This window comes from Phocoena sinus, chromosome 15, assembly GCF_008692025.1.
Source record: "Phocoena sinus isolate mPhoSin1 chromosome 15, mPhoSin1.pri, whole genome shotgun sequence".
NCBI lineage: Eukaryota > Metazoa > Chordata > Mammalia > Artiodactyla > Phocoenidae > Phocoena > Phocoena sinus.
This window is the reverse complement of record NC_045777.1, coordinates 62093748-62110130: the sequence shown is the minus strand read 5'-3', so window position 1 is coordinate 62110130 and position 16383 is coordinate 62093748. Positions and strand designations below refer to the sequence as shown.

The following is a 16383-nucleotide window of genomic DNA, read 5'->3' as shown; positions in this document are numbered from 1 at the left end:
GTCAGGCACCTGTATGAAGCTGTCCCAGGGATCTGGGTGAGAGGTGGCTTGGGCAGGTGGTGGCAGTGGAGATGGTGGAAGGGGGGCTTCTGGACATGTTTGGCTGGAAGGTGGAGCTGAGGGACTCGCTCATGGATGGGGGAGGGAAGGGGAACTGGCTGGAGTGTTCATGCGAGTCACCCTGTCCTTAGACAGCCTTGCAAGCCGTCCTTGCAACCCTGGAGCTTCAATGGCTTTTTCCTCAGAAGTCCCTACCCCACCAGGTCACGTTGCTCTGAGGGTGTACGTGTCTCTGTTGTGCAGCGGCCCGTGGAAATTTTACAGGCAGAACGGCTGGCTCCTGCACCAGCGGGTTCATTTACCAATTTTTACATATTATTTTTATCTATCTATCTGTTCATCTGTCCATCTGTCTGTCCATCCATTTATCCACATGCTTTTTCTGATTCAAACCTAATCCACCTTTGTTGTGAAAAATTAAAACATTCCAGAAATGTTGAAAGTTACACTCCATCCACCAGAGTTAACTAGCTTCTGTTAAGTTTGGCATCTTTTCCTCCAGATTTGTGCATCTGTAAACAAACAAACAATAACAAAAATCGGATCACACTATGTATATTTTATTATTTTTTTCACTTAATATAGTGTCTTGGACATCTTGGAACATCTAGGTCAGCCTCATTCTTTTAAAGCCAGACAATCACCTATGGCAGAGTGTCTCCATCTTGACACTGGACATTTGGGGCTGGACAATTCTCCAGTGAGGGGGCTGTCCTGGGCATTGTAGAGTTTAGCGGCGTACCTGGCCTCTACCAACCAGATGCCAGTAGCACCCCCAATCCCCCACGTGACAACCAAAGATGTCTCCGCACACTGCCAAATGCCCCCCGGGGGCCCCAACTAAGAATGGCCAGTAACACGAATGTACTTTATTTTGCAGAGACCATGGCTGTTCCTAAGTCTTTGTGCACTTGTGAGAGGGTTTTGTAGCATGGAGTCCTAGAACTGTTGGGTCAAATGGAGTATCTGAGGTGCCCTTAGAATTTATATGTAGAAAGGACTGGAGAGCAGCCTGAAAGGGGATTAGAGAACTTGTCCTGGAGGGGTATTTACTAGGCAAGAGCATTTAAAAAATGTAAATGGTGTTTATTGTAGAGGCTGGGGAGGGGCTAAAGGGAGACCTGGTAGAGATTAGGGAGGAGGAAGACCACCAAAGTCCCCACAAGCCACCTCCTTTCGGCACTGAGTGGTATAGGTATTTTATGTCTAACAAATAATGTAAACTAAACTTTGAAATAGCTGCCCTTCAAATTTGGTTAATTGAGATTGCTTTTTCCACAATGAAAGCACCGTATGGCTCAAAGTAGAAGAGTTTCAAATTACAAAATGTAAAAGTTTGGTGGGAGATAAAACTCCCATTGACACTACCCAGACATCAATTTGATTAACCTTCTGGTGGTGGTGGTGGTGGTGGTGTTTTGTCTTTTTTGAGTGCATAATACATAAAAAACATAGCAGTGTGTTTTGTACCCCTTATTTTCCTCTTAAGTATAAGCTCTTTTCCATGTCATTAAAACTCTATTAAAAGAATAGATATATGTATAACTGAGTCACTTGCTGTACACCTGAAACTAACAAGATCCACTAACTAACTAAACTAACTAAATCAACTATACTCCAATATAAAAAAAAAACAACTCTATTAAACAATCCTCTGTTACAAACTTGAATTTGTAAGGGTGGGCGAGTGCCCCGAGTTGACACCCTACTCCCTTCCTGCAGACAAGCCAGGAGGCCTGGGGTCGGGCAGAGCTGAGTTGGGGCCCAGTCCCCACACCCCTTCCTGGATTTTTCCTCTGTAAGGTTGGGGTGCCAATGGCACTGCCCTGAGAGGACTGGGTGAGATGGGGACCATAGAGCCAGCCCTTTGCCCAGTGCCTGGCTCCGCATAACTGCACGGTTAACGCCAGCTCCCATCATCCTGACTTTTTCTGTTGTTATCCATTTACTGAATTATAACCAAGGCAGTTTTTCTTTTCTGGGCCGCGCCGCGCCGCATGGCTTGTGATCTTAGTTCCCTGACCAGGGATCAAACCCGGGGCCCCTGCATTGGGAGCGTAGTCTCTTACTTACTGGACCACCAGGGAAGTAAGTCCCTGGGAAGCTTAATAAATGAATTTAAGGGAGAAAGATTTTCCCTCTCAGTCCTTTGTTAATTTTTCCAATTAGGCAAGGAGGAAGTATCAATTGCACGATAGTCTGACGGCTAGAGAGGGTAAACCTCTCTTAACGCTTGCTAATCTCCCTTTTTTTTTAAAACCAAGACACTCCAATTTGGGGGCTCACAGCTTTCAGGTGGGCAACAGCATTTAACTAGACTTTGATATTAGGACTTTATCTTCATTGGTTTTTGTTGTTGTTTTTGCTTTCTTTGTTTTTTAGTCAGTTTCTTATATTTGTGGTATAAGATTTTGGTTTTCCATTTATGTCAGTGATAGAATTTATTTGATGCAATTTAATACCATTTAATATAATTAAATCATAATTTATTTAATAATTGACTTACTATTAGAAATGAAGGGGATTTAAAGCTAGCATCTTGAAGCTGCTATGGGTCTGAGTTTGGGAAACCCTGTGTGCAGTCATGCAGATAAACACCTTTAATCAACTCAGCTCATTATAGAGGGTCCCGGGCCCCCTGCCTCCTGCTTGACATCCCCCACCCCTCCCCCACTCATCACTCCACCCGCTCCTGGTGCTGCCAAGCTCTCCAAGTGTTGCCCTGAGAGAAGCTGATGAATTTTCTGAGTCTCATGCTTCACCTTGCTAGGATCTCCATGGAACTTGTGCATTTTAAGAGGGGATCTTTAAAGATTAGCTGACAGCTTAAGGAGGTCAGCTGCAGCTCATAAGCACCTGCTGTATGCCCTGCATTTTACTGACTTGGTCTCTTTTCATTCTCCCAACAGCCCTTAGAAGTAGGTACTTTTAGTATCCTCATGTGGCCCCTGTGGAAACAGCCTGGGAAGGATGAAGTGATGTGCCCAAAGGAACTATATCCATGGCCAAGCTGGCTACCTCCAAAGTTCATGCTTCACTGTGCCTCTGGAAGAAATTTGGCAAGATTTAATAGTGGGTGTTTTTTCCCCCCATTTTGTGGATAATTAAAAACCCACAGTCAAAGGCAGATGACATATCCATAGCTGTTATACCTTCTAAATTAATAAGATACAACTTGAAGATCACAAAATCTTTCCAACCTAAAGGAATGACTCTCTAGCAGTGGAATTCCCAAGGCAGAAGGAGATTTATCTTTGGGTGGCAACCTTTGCACCTCTGTATAAGGTAGGCCCAGGATGGAAGGAAGAGATGGAATATATGATTGTTACCTAAAACAAACTATTTTCTTATTCAGTATCATGTCATGTGCATATAATAACATTTTACTTCTTCTTTTCCAATTTGGATACCTTTTATTTCTTTTTCTTGTCTGATTGCTGTGGCTAGGACTTCCAATACTATGTTGAATAGAAGTGGCAGGAGTGGGCATCCTTGTCATGTTCCAGATTTCAGAGGGAAGTCTTTTAGCTTTTCACCATTGAATATTATGTTGGCTATGGGAACAAACTGTTCTCTTGAAGGAGCATCTGAAAGAGACCTGGAGAGAAAAGGCAGAGAAATGCAGGTAGAACCAACATTGATGGAGTTACACGCATAGGGCCAAGCCCCTGCCGGGCACTTTACATAGGCTTTCTCACCCATGCTTCCCAATAAACCTGCAAAGCGGATGGTGCCCCCATCTACATCAGGACTTGGCTCAGAAAGTTTGGGTAAGACCACACAGCTAGGAACTAGCAGAGAAGGCATTCTGAAAAAAAAAAAGCCTGGATGGTTCCCAGGCACCTACTGCTTATCTAAACGGATCCTTAAATGCACTAGTGTAATACTGACGCAGAAGAGAAGCTGAAAGGGCATATGGACTTTGGACTTCCTTTCTGAAAACACTCCCCTGGCAACTTCAATTTCCTTTTCTGTAAAATGGGCTGAACATCACCTCCCTCGGGAGTTATGAGAGAGATAACGTGGTGAACTGTCAAAGTGTTGCCCAGATGCAATTTATGCCCTTCCTTGTCCCCAGCTTTACTGGCTTCCCTTGCATTTATCTTCCAGTCTCTCCAAGTCCCTGCTCTAACCTCAGTTTTCCCACTTCTTCCAGGACCAGTGGAGGACAAATGCCAAGAACTCATGTGCAAGTGTGACCGGGAGATTGCTTACTGTTTAGCTGAAACTGAGTACAACTTAAAGTACCTCCTTTACCCCCGTTTCTTGTGTGGGAAGGATTCGCCCAAGTGTGACTGACTAGCGTGACTTGAAATGTCTTTTTTGCACAAGGAAATAAAACTTCTTTTTGTGGATCAACAGCCTTATTCAGTTCTTTGCAGGAGGAAGCTGGGGCCAGTTGTTAAAGCTGAAACCCTCGTGTTTGCTTTCACTCCTGTCATGAACTTGGGGCTGGAGCCAGTTTGGTTTCCAGCTTAATGTCAAAAGTCCCACGCCTACTTTATAAAACCACAACTGTATTTATGACTGTATTAGGTTTGGTACCATTTGAGGTTCAACCTTTATGGAAAAGAGCTGAGCCTTGTCTTCTAACCTGCTCCCGATGGCAGGTAGTCAAAAGTGAGCAAACACCTACCATGCGCTTGGCTTTGCTTTCGATTCTGGGCTGAAGCAATAAACAAAATGGCCACATAATGCCCAACCTTGTGAAGTTCAAGTCTAGTAGTTGTTAGCTCGAGTCTTCTGCCCTATCCCACTGCACCTTTAACAGTTAAAATTTATTTCCTGATTACAAAAGTAGTACCTATGCACTGCTAAAAAAAAAAAAAAAAAGTAAAATTGAGAAATATATAAAGGAGAAAACACCCCACTCCAGTTCTCAGTCCACAATAACCACTTTTAGTATCTTAGTGTGCTACCCATCGGTCTTGTCTATAATGTGTTAAAAGTGTAATTGAAAAAAAAAAAAAATGAAAAAAAAAAAAGTGTAATTGAGACTCTAGACTGTATGATTTTCATAAGCTTTTTTCCATTTCTCCATGTCTTTAAAAAAAATCTCTGGAAACTTCATTTCCAAATGTATTAGATACATTTCCAGCTGTATTAGATACTATTTTATAGACTGCTACCTTTTGGACATTGGTGATATTTCCTATTTTTATCAATTACTGATGTGGTGAGGATGCTTGTGAATAAATCTTTGCCCCCCTCCCACCCTTTTATTATTCCTTAACTGAGATTTGCAGAAATGGAATTCTTGCATTAAAGGGTCTGAATATTTTAAGTAGACTCCCCATTTTGACACACCAAGCCAAGAGGGTCTGAGGGCGGAGAGGCAGCCGGTGGCCCTGGCTCTGATATGCCTGTCCCTCCTGCAGGCGATAAGGAGGGAGAGCCCAGCCCAGCCTGTTTGCTCTCCGCCAAGACTGCTTTGCAATCCCCCCACAGACAGAGCACGTGTGGGTATTACTCATCTTTGAAGCATGATTTGGGGAGTGGGTGGGGATGGTGTGGGGGGAGGCCAAGGGCGGGGCAGGTGGGGAGTGCTAGACTGGGAGTCTGGCCTGGGCCCAGCTCCACCAGTGCCACCCAGCTTCCATCTCTTCATCTGAAAAGAAGAGTAACCTTGCGAGGCATGAGGCCAGGGACATGAAGGTACTGCAGATCAGCTGGGCTATCAGTGTCTCCGGCAGGTCACGAGGGTTAAACAGGTAAAGTCAGGCAGCCTCAGGGCCTGATGAACAGACACAGGAGGAAAGAAAACATTCTCCCTCCTTTCACTTAAGAAACCCTCCGTGGCTCCTCCTCGGCTCAATGTCCACATCAGGCTGGGGGACTTAAGTGTGACCAGTAGGTTGTACTGAGCAATGCAGATTTTCTTCATGCTTCCTAAACAGTTTATTTTTCTCTACATAGAAGTTTTACCTGTATAAAAGAATCTTTATTTTTATTTCAAGTAACTTCTTTAAACTTTCAGAAGCAAAGTTTGAGTGAAATCTTCAAAGATACAAAGGGTTAATGAATGGTTCATGGAGTCACAAAAAAACATTTTGGATGCAAGCTTATCTCTGCAGGGCCAGTCTTCAGGTTGACCGCCTTTCACACCTGCTACTGTCACACTGGAAGGGAATCAAAGGCCACAGTTCATTTCATATTTACAATTACAGCACTTGGTGTAATTATACTTGTTGTTTTATACATCAGAACAGAGTGTACGGTGGGAGGTCAATGTACAAAATGTTTCCTTAAACAAATGGACTAGCCTGGATTTTACAAATTAAATTCTTAAAAACAAAACAAAGTAAACCCCAAAACAACAATTTTAAGTAGCACTGAAGCAGCTCGGCCTGATGTGAATTACCCTCCTTGAAATGCCTGACATCCCACTCAATTCCCCCAGAAAAAGAGATGCAAACTTTCAACGATTACAAGTAGAAAACAGTGATGGCAAGTCTAACCACCATCATTCTAATCTTGAACTGAATCCTTTCAGAGGTTTAACTCTGAAACCGTCTAGCAACTCTTAAATAAGACAGAGTCGTCAACCGGATTTTGGTTTTTCCTCTGTGTTTTTTATATGCAACTGCCATGCCTATGACAAAATCTCCTGTTCTCCTAAACTTAACTTAGAGGACAGACCTGGCCCTGGGCTCAGTCTCAGGGCTCCAACTTGCCCTGGGAGCCTTGTGTCAGTCACTGAGGTTATTAGCGCAAGCGGGACTGAGACCCACTCCATGTCCTCTGAGAACCCTGGGTCCCTGCCAGGTGTCGTGGACTGGGTCTCCCAAGACCCCACGAGGAAGGTGGCTGGGTGGGAGGCACGGTGGCTTTGTCAGCCAAGCGCTGGGGCGCCAGTCCCTGCGGCCACAGGCAGAGGGAGAAGACCTGGCTGTAGCCTTTGACAGACAAAGCAGCACCTTGTTTACTAGGGGCAGAAAATAGGGTGTCCGCTCCCCATCCCCCTCGTCACACTTAAGCATCAGAGCTTGGCTGGCAGGGAGGCTGGAAGAGTCCCTCAGAGGCTGGGCAGCGTCAGTCACAACACCTGGGTTTCCAGCCGTCGGACCTCCTTAACCACGTGATCAATGTTAATAATTGGGTTAAAGTACAGGGCCCAGTAAAACAGACAGTTGCAAACAAATTGAGGGATGAGGGGCCAGAACATGGCCACAAAAAGCCCCTGTGTTGATACTTTCCAAAAGTGGCTCCACATCCTCCGAGGCACAGTCCTGAAAAAGGAAGAGAAGCATTTGAGAGGCAGAATAGTGATGGCGTTTCTAACGACAGCGCCGAGGCGCTCAGACCCTGGGCCTTTGCCTGATGCGGTCTGGCTGCCAGTGCTGCAGAGACCTTGTTTCCTGTCCCCAGTGCCCCAGACATACCTTTCCTGACCACTCCACCTTGAACTCCCAGGACGCAGCCTAGAGGGTGCCTCCTCAGGGCACTGTCGCCCAGTCCCCACGCCTGGTCCCACAGGCGAGGCCTCCCCAGCACAGTCCCAACTCCACCCGCTTCTTCTCTGGGTCGCTCTTGTACGTATTTAACATAATCTTTTCTCTGCTAGGCTGCAGGCCTTCAGAGTATAAACTGTTTTCTTTACCAAAAGATCTGTGGTGTCCAGCAGAGAACCAGGGGCAGAGTAGGGCTCAATCAACTGTGCCTGGATAAGTGAGTTCACTGAATTGAAATAAATGAGGGAGATGCTTGTCAGGTTCTCAGAACTATTTATAAGGCTGCTCCTGATGGATGAGGCCAAGACCCCTTCACGTTTCAGGCTGAAAGGATGCTGGTGTGCTGATGCATTACTTCTGCCTGCCCAGCAGCCATACCCTGTCTTCTGGAAGCACCTTTTGAGTTTCCCTTTAGGGTGTCTCCCTCTCCTATTCTCTTCCATGTGGTCTGGTTGGGGCATCAGCTAGCACCTGGTTGGGGGAGAGGCTGTGAGTGCACACCTGCATCTGGACACGGGGAGCCCACAAACCCCTGCACTTGTGATGGGTTTGGGGTGGCAGGGGGAGGCTGTGACCCAGGCTGGGCCAATCAGAGCAAAGGCATGTGAGCCTCAGGCTTTCACAAGCCTCAGAAGTGCTCTCTTTCCTCCAGGGCTGCTAAGCTGCTCAGATCGACACCCAGAGTGATCAAGGGCCCCCAAACAAAGACGTTGTTGAGGCTGAACAGAGGAGAGCTGTAAGGGGGGGGAGGGGGAGAGGGGGAGAGGGGGAGAGGGGGAGAGGGGCAGAGGGGCAGAGAGGGAGAGGGAGAGGGAGAGGGAGAGGGAGGCCCTGATGACAGCATTCGGGTCTCTGGGTCCAGCCATGCAGGAAGCCTTCACTGGGCATGTCCCTTGGTAGGAAAGCCAATTTAGGTTGGTTTCTCTCACTTACAACCAAGAGTCACTTGACTCAGTGACTGTCTAGTCCAACTCTCTCATTTTATGCATTAATCCAGAGAAATTATCACTGTTCCAGCTGGTGGCAGTGCAGGATTAGAACTCATGCCTACAGAATTCCTCATCAAATCCCTTTATGCTCTGCCACACTGCTGCTTTCCATAAAGTACCCTCTTCTTCTCACTTGTTTATTCCTCAATTACTGAAGCCCTTCACGCCCCACGCCGCAGGAATTAGCCGGCACATCGCATGGGGAGAAGGTGCATGGGGCGCACTTTGACAGTGAGCGCCACCAGAGCCACCCCAGCCCCGACACAAAGGCATTTTCCTGTTTGCTGCTTAAGCAGTATTTCTAAACCAGAGCCTGGGGCCTCTTCTCGAGTCTGAACAACACTCCACAGAGGACTTCTACCTCCACTTGGTATTTCTTTCCCAGTCTCTGTTGCTCCAACCGTCTCCTACATAAAAACACACTTACTTCAGTTCACTTCTTGACCAGGTCCTCCAAAAGGAGAATAATTCCAGAACTGAGAGTAACATGGCATTGACGATGAGAAACCGTGACGTCCAGTAATGGACCTCCAGCCAGTCCCAAGCAAATTCAGCAATCAGCTGGTATGGAAGGAAGGAGTACTTGACAAGGAATTCTCTCCACTGCTTCCATGTGGGCTCTCTAAGATCCTTTAAAAATAACACACAAGTAAATAAAACTACATAAAAATGGACACAAAAAATCATGAGGATTGACTTTTACACAAAATACTGTGGTTATCCCAGTGAGTTTTACATTTATTAAAACACACATACACATACACGCATATGCAACAATCTAAAATGAGATTTCCATCCACAAACTCACCTTGTAATAATTAATCTTACACTGGATACATGTTACCAAAGAGGCTGAACTGAGATGCTTGTTACATAATTGTGGAAGCCCAGAAGTAAAAAAAAATCTAAGCATGAGTAATCTAAGCATTATTAATAATGAGGCTGAAATGAATAAAAATTAACCAGCTTTACAATTTCTTCACCACTGCAAGGGTAGCTCAACCGATTTCAATTCAACAGCTCATCTGTGGTAGAATGATAACAGGTCATGGGAAAAGTAAACATATACCTTTAAAAAGTAATTTTGGGAAAATGAAAAATTTTCCTTACAGAATTAGCAGGTAATCTGTAACAAGAGCATTTAAACAACTCATAGGCATCCAGAGGCTAATGAAAGCCAAGCAAGACTGTGTACAACGGAGCAGACACTGAGCATCCCAAGGAGAAAGTCAGCGTGATGAGCGGGCAGGGGTTGATGGGGCTCTTTAAAACGGAAAGGTCAGGGGGTCTCTGTGCTCCCAGTCCAGCAAGGGCAGGGAACAGCTGAAAACTGGGTAATCAGAGAAACACTGTGCAAAGGGGCTAACCTGCAGGCTTAAAACTACACCCAAGGCTGAGGTCAGTTAGGAAGGCATTTGATTCAAGTGTTTAGAAAAGGGTCTTTGGAGATTTAGGAATTCTGTTTCAACATCATATACGATGATTCCTATATCCATGTGGCTTTCGATATAAACGGATCAGAGGGACTGCCCCAAAAGTACCAATATAAAGGACATTACCCTCCGATGACCAACTAGACACGATCACCCTGAGTCAATGGGATCCACTGACAGTTCTGAAGGAATCCATCAGAGCTGTGGTGGGTAACTATCCCTGCCAAAGGCCCTGTGGTCAGCTGACGTGATGACTCCCATCAGTGAGTTGGATGACAGCTTACTATTCTGAGGCCAACAGGACGGATACTAACCCTGCCTTGTGGTAGGACAAATAATCATCCTTTGGGGATCCTGCTAAGAGACAGATCACCAAGCTGGAGGGCCCACAGATCTAACCCGTGGGCAATCTGGACCTATGCTATCTTCTTTTATAACAGAAGCAAAGCTGGGTTTTTTTCCCCTAAATATTTCAAGTCCAGAGGGTAACCCCTCTTGCTATGCAATGCAGGAAACAAAACAGGCTTCTGGGAGTGGGGAAGTTCCTGCTGTATTTTCTTTCGTAGGGGCTCTCCTTGCAAAATTCAAATGAAGCCTCTGTTGTTTCCTCTTCCCTGACAGGCGCCAGCCATGTCTCCAACTCCATCCCACGCTGAGGAATGGCAGCATGAAGCCACTCAAGGCCCTCTCCAGACCCACCAGAAGCTTGGTGATGATGTCCTCCCCGGAGCTGTCTTCCTGCAGAGGGCAGATGGTATGGATGAAGGGCAGGAAGGTGTCTGTGTAGTCAAACAGGTAGAGGTACAGCAGACAGAGTCTCGGGGAGCTCTTGAGGGCGTACAGCAGGAACAGGGACCTGCCTGGGTTCACGGCCTGCAGAGGATGAGGCGGGTGCAGGGACTCATTACAACAATAGCTGCCCGCTCCCCACCCATGCTCCTTCTGCAGTCTCACGCCCTCCTCCACGTGGTTTGCACTGGTAATGAATGAATGAATGAATGGGAAGAAGAGGCCAAGTAATCCATCTGTTAGGCTACATTATAGAAAGATCCAGTCTCTCTCCATGGGTGGGGAGGGATAGGGGGATGAGAAGCAAGCTCCTAGGCACATTTAGAAGAACACAACCTTTCGGGAAAGTAATCAGTGGGCACCACTTAATAAAAAAAAATCAGAAGGCCTCATGCACAAAATATTTAGTGTTGCATTGTGCGTAATAGAGAAAAAGTGAAATCTGTGACCTCAGTCCTGAAGTTACAGTAGAGATTTAGCCCAGAATTCATACAGCCATGGAGGAATGTACAGGAGGGGCGTTGGATAATGCTCATGTTACAATGTTAGGTGAAGAAAAGACCTAAGATGTGGAGCCATCCACCTCCACAGTGTCAGTGCCGTGAAAGCAGGGCCTGCCCGATTCAGAACTCAGATCCCTTTTCTAAAGGACCACCTGGCTCACAAGAGATGTCAGTACATGTCTGCAGAATGAATACAAAAATAAAACAGCTGTTTTAAGTACACTCAGAAAATTGTCTAGAAGAAAACAGAGCAAAACGCAATGTTACCCGTGTCTGAATCTCAGGTGGGATTAGGGTCAATTTATTTTCATTTCCTTCACTTCTGTAAATTTTGCTATAATGAATGTACATTTATATTTTTCCCGATTATAAAAGAAACTTAAAAATGATTCAACTTACTTGATGCTACTAAGCACCAAGTAAAATGGGCAAAAGATGTGAATGGACACTTCATCAGAGAAGACAGAAGGATGGCAAATATGCACATGAAAAGATGCTCATTATCACTAATCCTTAGAGAAATGCAAATTAAGCCAGTGAGATACCACTGTACACTAATTAAAAAGGGGAGGGATGGGAAGGAGGGCTTACAAAGGGGCGGGAAGAAGCTTTTGGGAGTGATGTATACGTTCACTATCTTGATTGTGGTGATGGTTTCACAGGTGTGTACATATGTCAAAACTTAGCAAACTGTACACTTTAAATATGTGTATGTCAATTATAGCTCAACAAAACTGTTAAAACATATTCAACTTATTTGATGCTATTAGTGGCTTACCAATAAAGCTTTTGAAGTGTGATAATGGTTACATTTAAGAAGAGAGCCCTTCTCTTTAGAGCTTCACACTAAAGTATTCAGGGGCGAAATAACATGATGTGTGGATATGCTTTAATATAATTCCAGGACTGGGGGTGTGGGGAGAGGGTGGAGGGGTACAGATGAATTAGGAGTGACCATGAGTCGATGCTCGTTGAAGCTGGGTATGAGTACTCTCTTCCCTCTATTTTTCTATGTACCTAACATTTTCTATATTTAAAAAAAATTTTAAGAGGTCCAACTTGTGAAATGGCTGATTCCAGGTCTGGGGCAGGAAAGGTACATGAGTAACTTGAACATCTTGTCGTGTGAGGACGGAAACTATCAAAGACTAATAAATCATGTTAAAAGGACTCATTAGCAAGTACGCTGTACCTCAATTCAAAAGTTAAATTTAAAAAATGGACTCAGAGAATAATTTGAAGAGACTCCTATTCAAAAAGATGGGACAGTTGGAGCATCAATTAGAATAACTATTGAAATGTATTCAAATACATCAAGAATGTCAAAATACTCAGTTATTAATAATCCTAAAGAAAGAAATCGGTCACTTTTGGAGGAAAACAGGGAAGCAAATTCTAAAACTGGTAAGTAAATGGAGAAGATCAAGCATTTAACCTGCCCTTCTGGTATAAACTGTACTTAGGATAATCAAAATGGCTATTGACAGAAGATCTCCTTTTCATTAAAGATGTATTTCAGCTAACAAGATGAAAAAGAAATGAGAGAGTTACAGTATCACCATTTGGCCACCCTTAATGAACTAATGGATCTAAATAATCAATGATCATGGGACATTATGAGCCTCTTGATGGAAGAAAATACCACACCTATAAAGCAGCCTTGCCGAAACACCAAACCTAAACCAAAGTAAGCCTCTAGTCCTAACTCCTAGATTATAGGATATGTAGGGGAAGAAGGGACTTGTTAGGTGACACCACAGAGAGATAACTGGCAAAGTACAAAACGTCAGAAAACTACAAGAGAAAATGATCTGGTTTCTTCAACAAATAAATGCAGGGTAATGACAAGAGGGAGAATCTACAGACTGAAAGAGACTTAAGAGACATGACAACCAACAAACAACCCAATTAAAAAAAATTCAGAAGACCTGCAGAGACATTTTTCCAAAGAAGACAGTGAGATGGCCAATAGGCCCATGAAAAGATGCTCAACATCACTAATTATCAGAGAAATGCAAACCAAAACCACAATGAGCTATCACCTCACACCTGTCAGAAAAGCCCTCACCAAAAGCACCACAGATAACAAATGCTGGAGAGGGTGTGGAGAAACGGGAACCCCTGTACACCGTTGGTGGGAATATAAATTGCTGCAGCCACTGGAAAACAGTATGGGTGGGCCTCAAAAAACTAAAAATAGAACTACCATATGATCCATCAATCCCACTCCTTGGAATATATCCAAAGAAAACAAAAACACTACTTTGAAAAGATGCAGGCACCCCAATGTTCATAACAGCATTATTTGCAATTGCCAAGATATGGAAGCAACCTAATTATTCATCAACAGATGAATGGGTAAAGATGCTGTGGCATATAAATACACACACACACACACACACACACACACAGGAATACTACCCTTCCATAAAAAGAATGAAACTTTGCAATTTTGCAACAACATGGATGGACCTGGGGGTATTATGCTTAGTGAAATAAGTCAGACATAGAAAAATAAGTAGGTATATTTTGACTTATATGTGGAATCTGAAAAATAAAACAAACAAACGCCTATAACAAAACAGAAACCAACTCACAGATATAGAGAACCAACTAGTGGTTACCAGTGGGGAGAGGGAAGGTGGGAGGGGCAAGACAGGGGTAGGGGATTAAGAGGTACAAACTACTATATAAAATAAGTAAGCTATAAGAATATACTGTTTAGCACAGGGAATATAGCAAATATTTTTATAATAACTTTAAGTGGGGTATGATCTATAAAAATATTGAATCACTACGTTGTACACCTGAAACTAATATAATATTGAAAACCAACTTTACCTCAATTAAAAAAAAAAAAAGACATGACAACCAAATGTGGACCTTGTTGGGATCCTGGGTGGAACAAATCAACTGAAAAAAAAAATGTAGGGTATTTGAATACTGACAAATTATTTGATAATATCAGAGAATTATTCATCCTGGTGGGGGTATATTGTGGTATTTTAGTTTTGTTTTTCAAGAAGTCTTTACTTTTCAGGGCCTCTCCTGGTGGTCCAGTGGTTAAGAAAACGCCTTCTAATGCAGGGGATGCAGGTTCGATCCCTGGTTGGGGAACTAGGATCCCACATGCCGCAGGGCAACTAAGCCTGCGTGCCGCAACTACTGAGGCTGCACCCTGTGGAGCCCGTGCGCTGCAACTAGAGAGAAGCCTGAGTGCCACAACGAAGATCCGGCATGCCGCAACTAAGACCTGACGCAGCCACATAAATTAAAAAAAAAAGTCTTTACTTTTTAAAGATTCAATAAAATATTTACTTATGAAATATATGCTATCTCAGATTCAAAATAATCAGGGGTAGCAGGAGTAGGTATTACTGAAATAAACACAGCCATGAGTTGCTGTCGTATGGGTTGATGGAAGTTTTGTACTATTATCCTGCTTTTGGGTATATTTGAAATTTTCCATAGTAAAAGTTTTTTGAAAAATCTAACTTCTAAAAATTATCTCTATATTGTAACTTAGGTGAGACATAGAAATATGGAAGTAGTTCTTCATTTTAAAGCAATGTTTCCCAACCTTTTTTTCATTATTACCCCTTAAGGAGCCTCTTAAAGACATTTTTTTCATAAGCCCTCCCCTGCCCCATGAAACGTTAATACCACAGATATACCATGTATCTGTTTATGTCCTGTGGTCTTTGGAGGGCCACAAGTCACTGCAATACTTAACACTTTTCACCCCTCAAGAACCAATGGCCTTGGGGGCGATGCTGCTCCTATTGGGTGTGCAGGCTCTAAAGGAACACAGCTCCCAGAAATAGAGCCCGAAGGCCCCCAGCCACATCTTGGTTAGTACGAGACAAAGGGAGATGACTGGGTTACATGTTTGTAGGTCTGGGATCAGCTGGACCAAAATATCCCAACTCTGGGGCTACCTTCTATCAGAGAAGGAGGATAAACCAACGTCCCAGTTAGGTGGTTACGATGACAGCACTGCTGTGGGGAGCTGTCCCTCTCAGGTCTGACGAGAACAGTGGCACTCAGGGGCAGCCGTACCGAGGGGTCTTACCACACAGCCTGCCGGCTGAACATCAAGCGACCACCCTTGGGGAGGGGCTGAAGTGCAGATCTGAAGGAGCAGACTGATGATAAGATTCTGCCTGCTCGTTAACAGTGGGACCAGAATACCACCCCCATTCACTCTGGTGAATATTAAGTTTACTTTGACAGATTCTAAATAGAGGCTCATTGCTGGATACAGGACCCAGAAAGGTTCTGTCAGATATTAAAACCCACCATAGGTCTAACATTGGCTACAAGAAGTCCAGAATTTGACTGCATTAACAAAACTAATAATTTATGATAAAAGAGAAGTAGGGATTTTTTTTTAAAACTGACAAACAACACAGAAAACAACAAATCATCTATCTTAGGACCCTATCCCCATTCTTCAAAAATTCTGAAACTAGTGTTTTTTCAGCTATGAAGCAATACATGCACAAAATAAACACAAGTTTTTCAAACGGCACAGAATTGTATTAAATGACAAATACAATTCACCCTTCCACTCAAGTCTCAATCCCTAGATGAAAACATTGTTAACAGTCTGTGTATCCTTCCAGAGATTTTCTATGACACATACAAATGTGTACCTTTTCTAACGTGTTTTTCTTTATTTTCAGTTAACAACTTGGGTATCATTTCTTGTTAGCGCACCCAGGGTCACCTCGTTCCTTTGTAATGGCTACATGTATGGGTGAACTGTATTTACTTAACCTGTTCCTAACAATGGGTGCTGAGGTTGTTTCCCACGTGCTATTACCAATGACACTGTGGTCAACATCTTGTTTAATAATTTCTGTGACTCAAACATTCAATTCTCACTGTGACTCTCTGAGGTCATTGGCTGAGGAGGAAACGGGACCAGGAGGCCCAGGGACTTGCTGGCGTTCCCACAGTCAGTGTGCCCTGGAGGAGCCTGGCGAGGAGCCCGGGAGTCAGGCTGCTGAGCCCTCTCTTGATCACAGTGCTTTGCTGCCTGTGCTCTAAATGCAAAGAAGTGAAATTGTAGACCAAAGAGTAGGGGCGGTTTAAACTTTAATAGTTATTGACAAACTGCTCTCCAAAGAGACTGCGCCAATTTAGGATCCGCACA

The 16383-nt window shown here is 44.0% G+C and overlaps 1 protein-coding gene across 2 annotated transcripts in view; it reads right to left on the bottom strand.

The window, feature by feature from the left end:
• Positions 1-5979: 5979 nt before the first annotated feature.
• Positions 5980-16383, bottom strand: part of BFAR (bifunctional apoptosis regulator) — a 29232-nt gene continuing 18828 nt past the window's right edge. The window contains exons 6-8 of one of the 2 annotated variants that reach the window (XM_032606314.1): positions 10633-10806; positions 8928-9130; positions 5980-7289 (exon numbers count right to left, since the gene is read on the bottom strand). In XM_032606314.1, coding sequence (XP_032462205.1) covers positions 7097-7289; positions 8928-9130; positions 10633-10806 — 570 coding nt within the window. In that variant the 3' untranslated portion in view covers positions 5980-7096. The remainder of the gene's footprint in view (positions 7290-8927; positions 9131-10632; positions 10807-16383) is intronic. The other variant, XM_032606315.1, reaches the window with a different exon arrangement.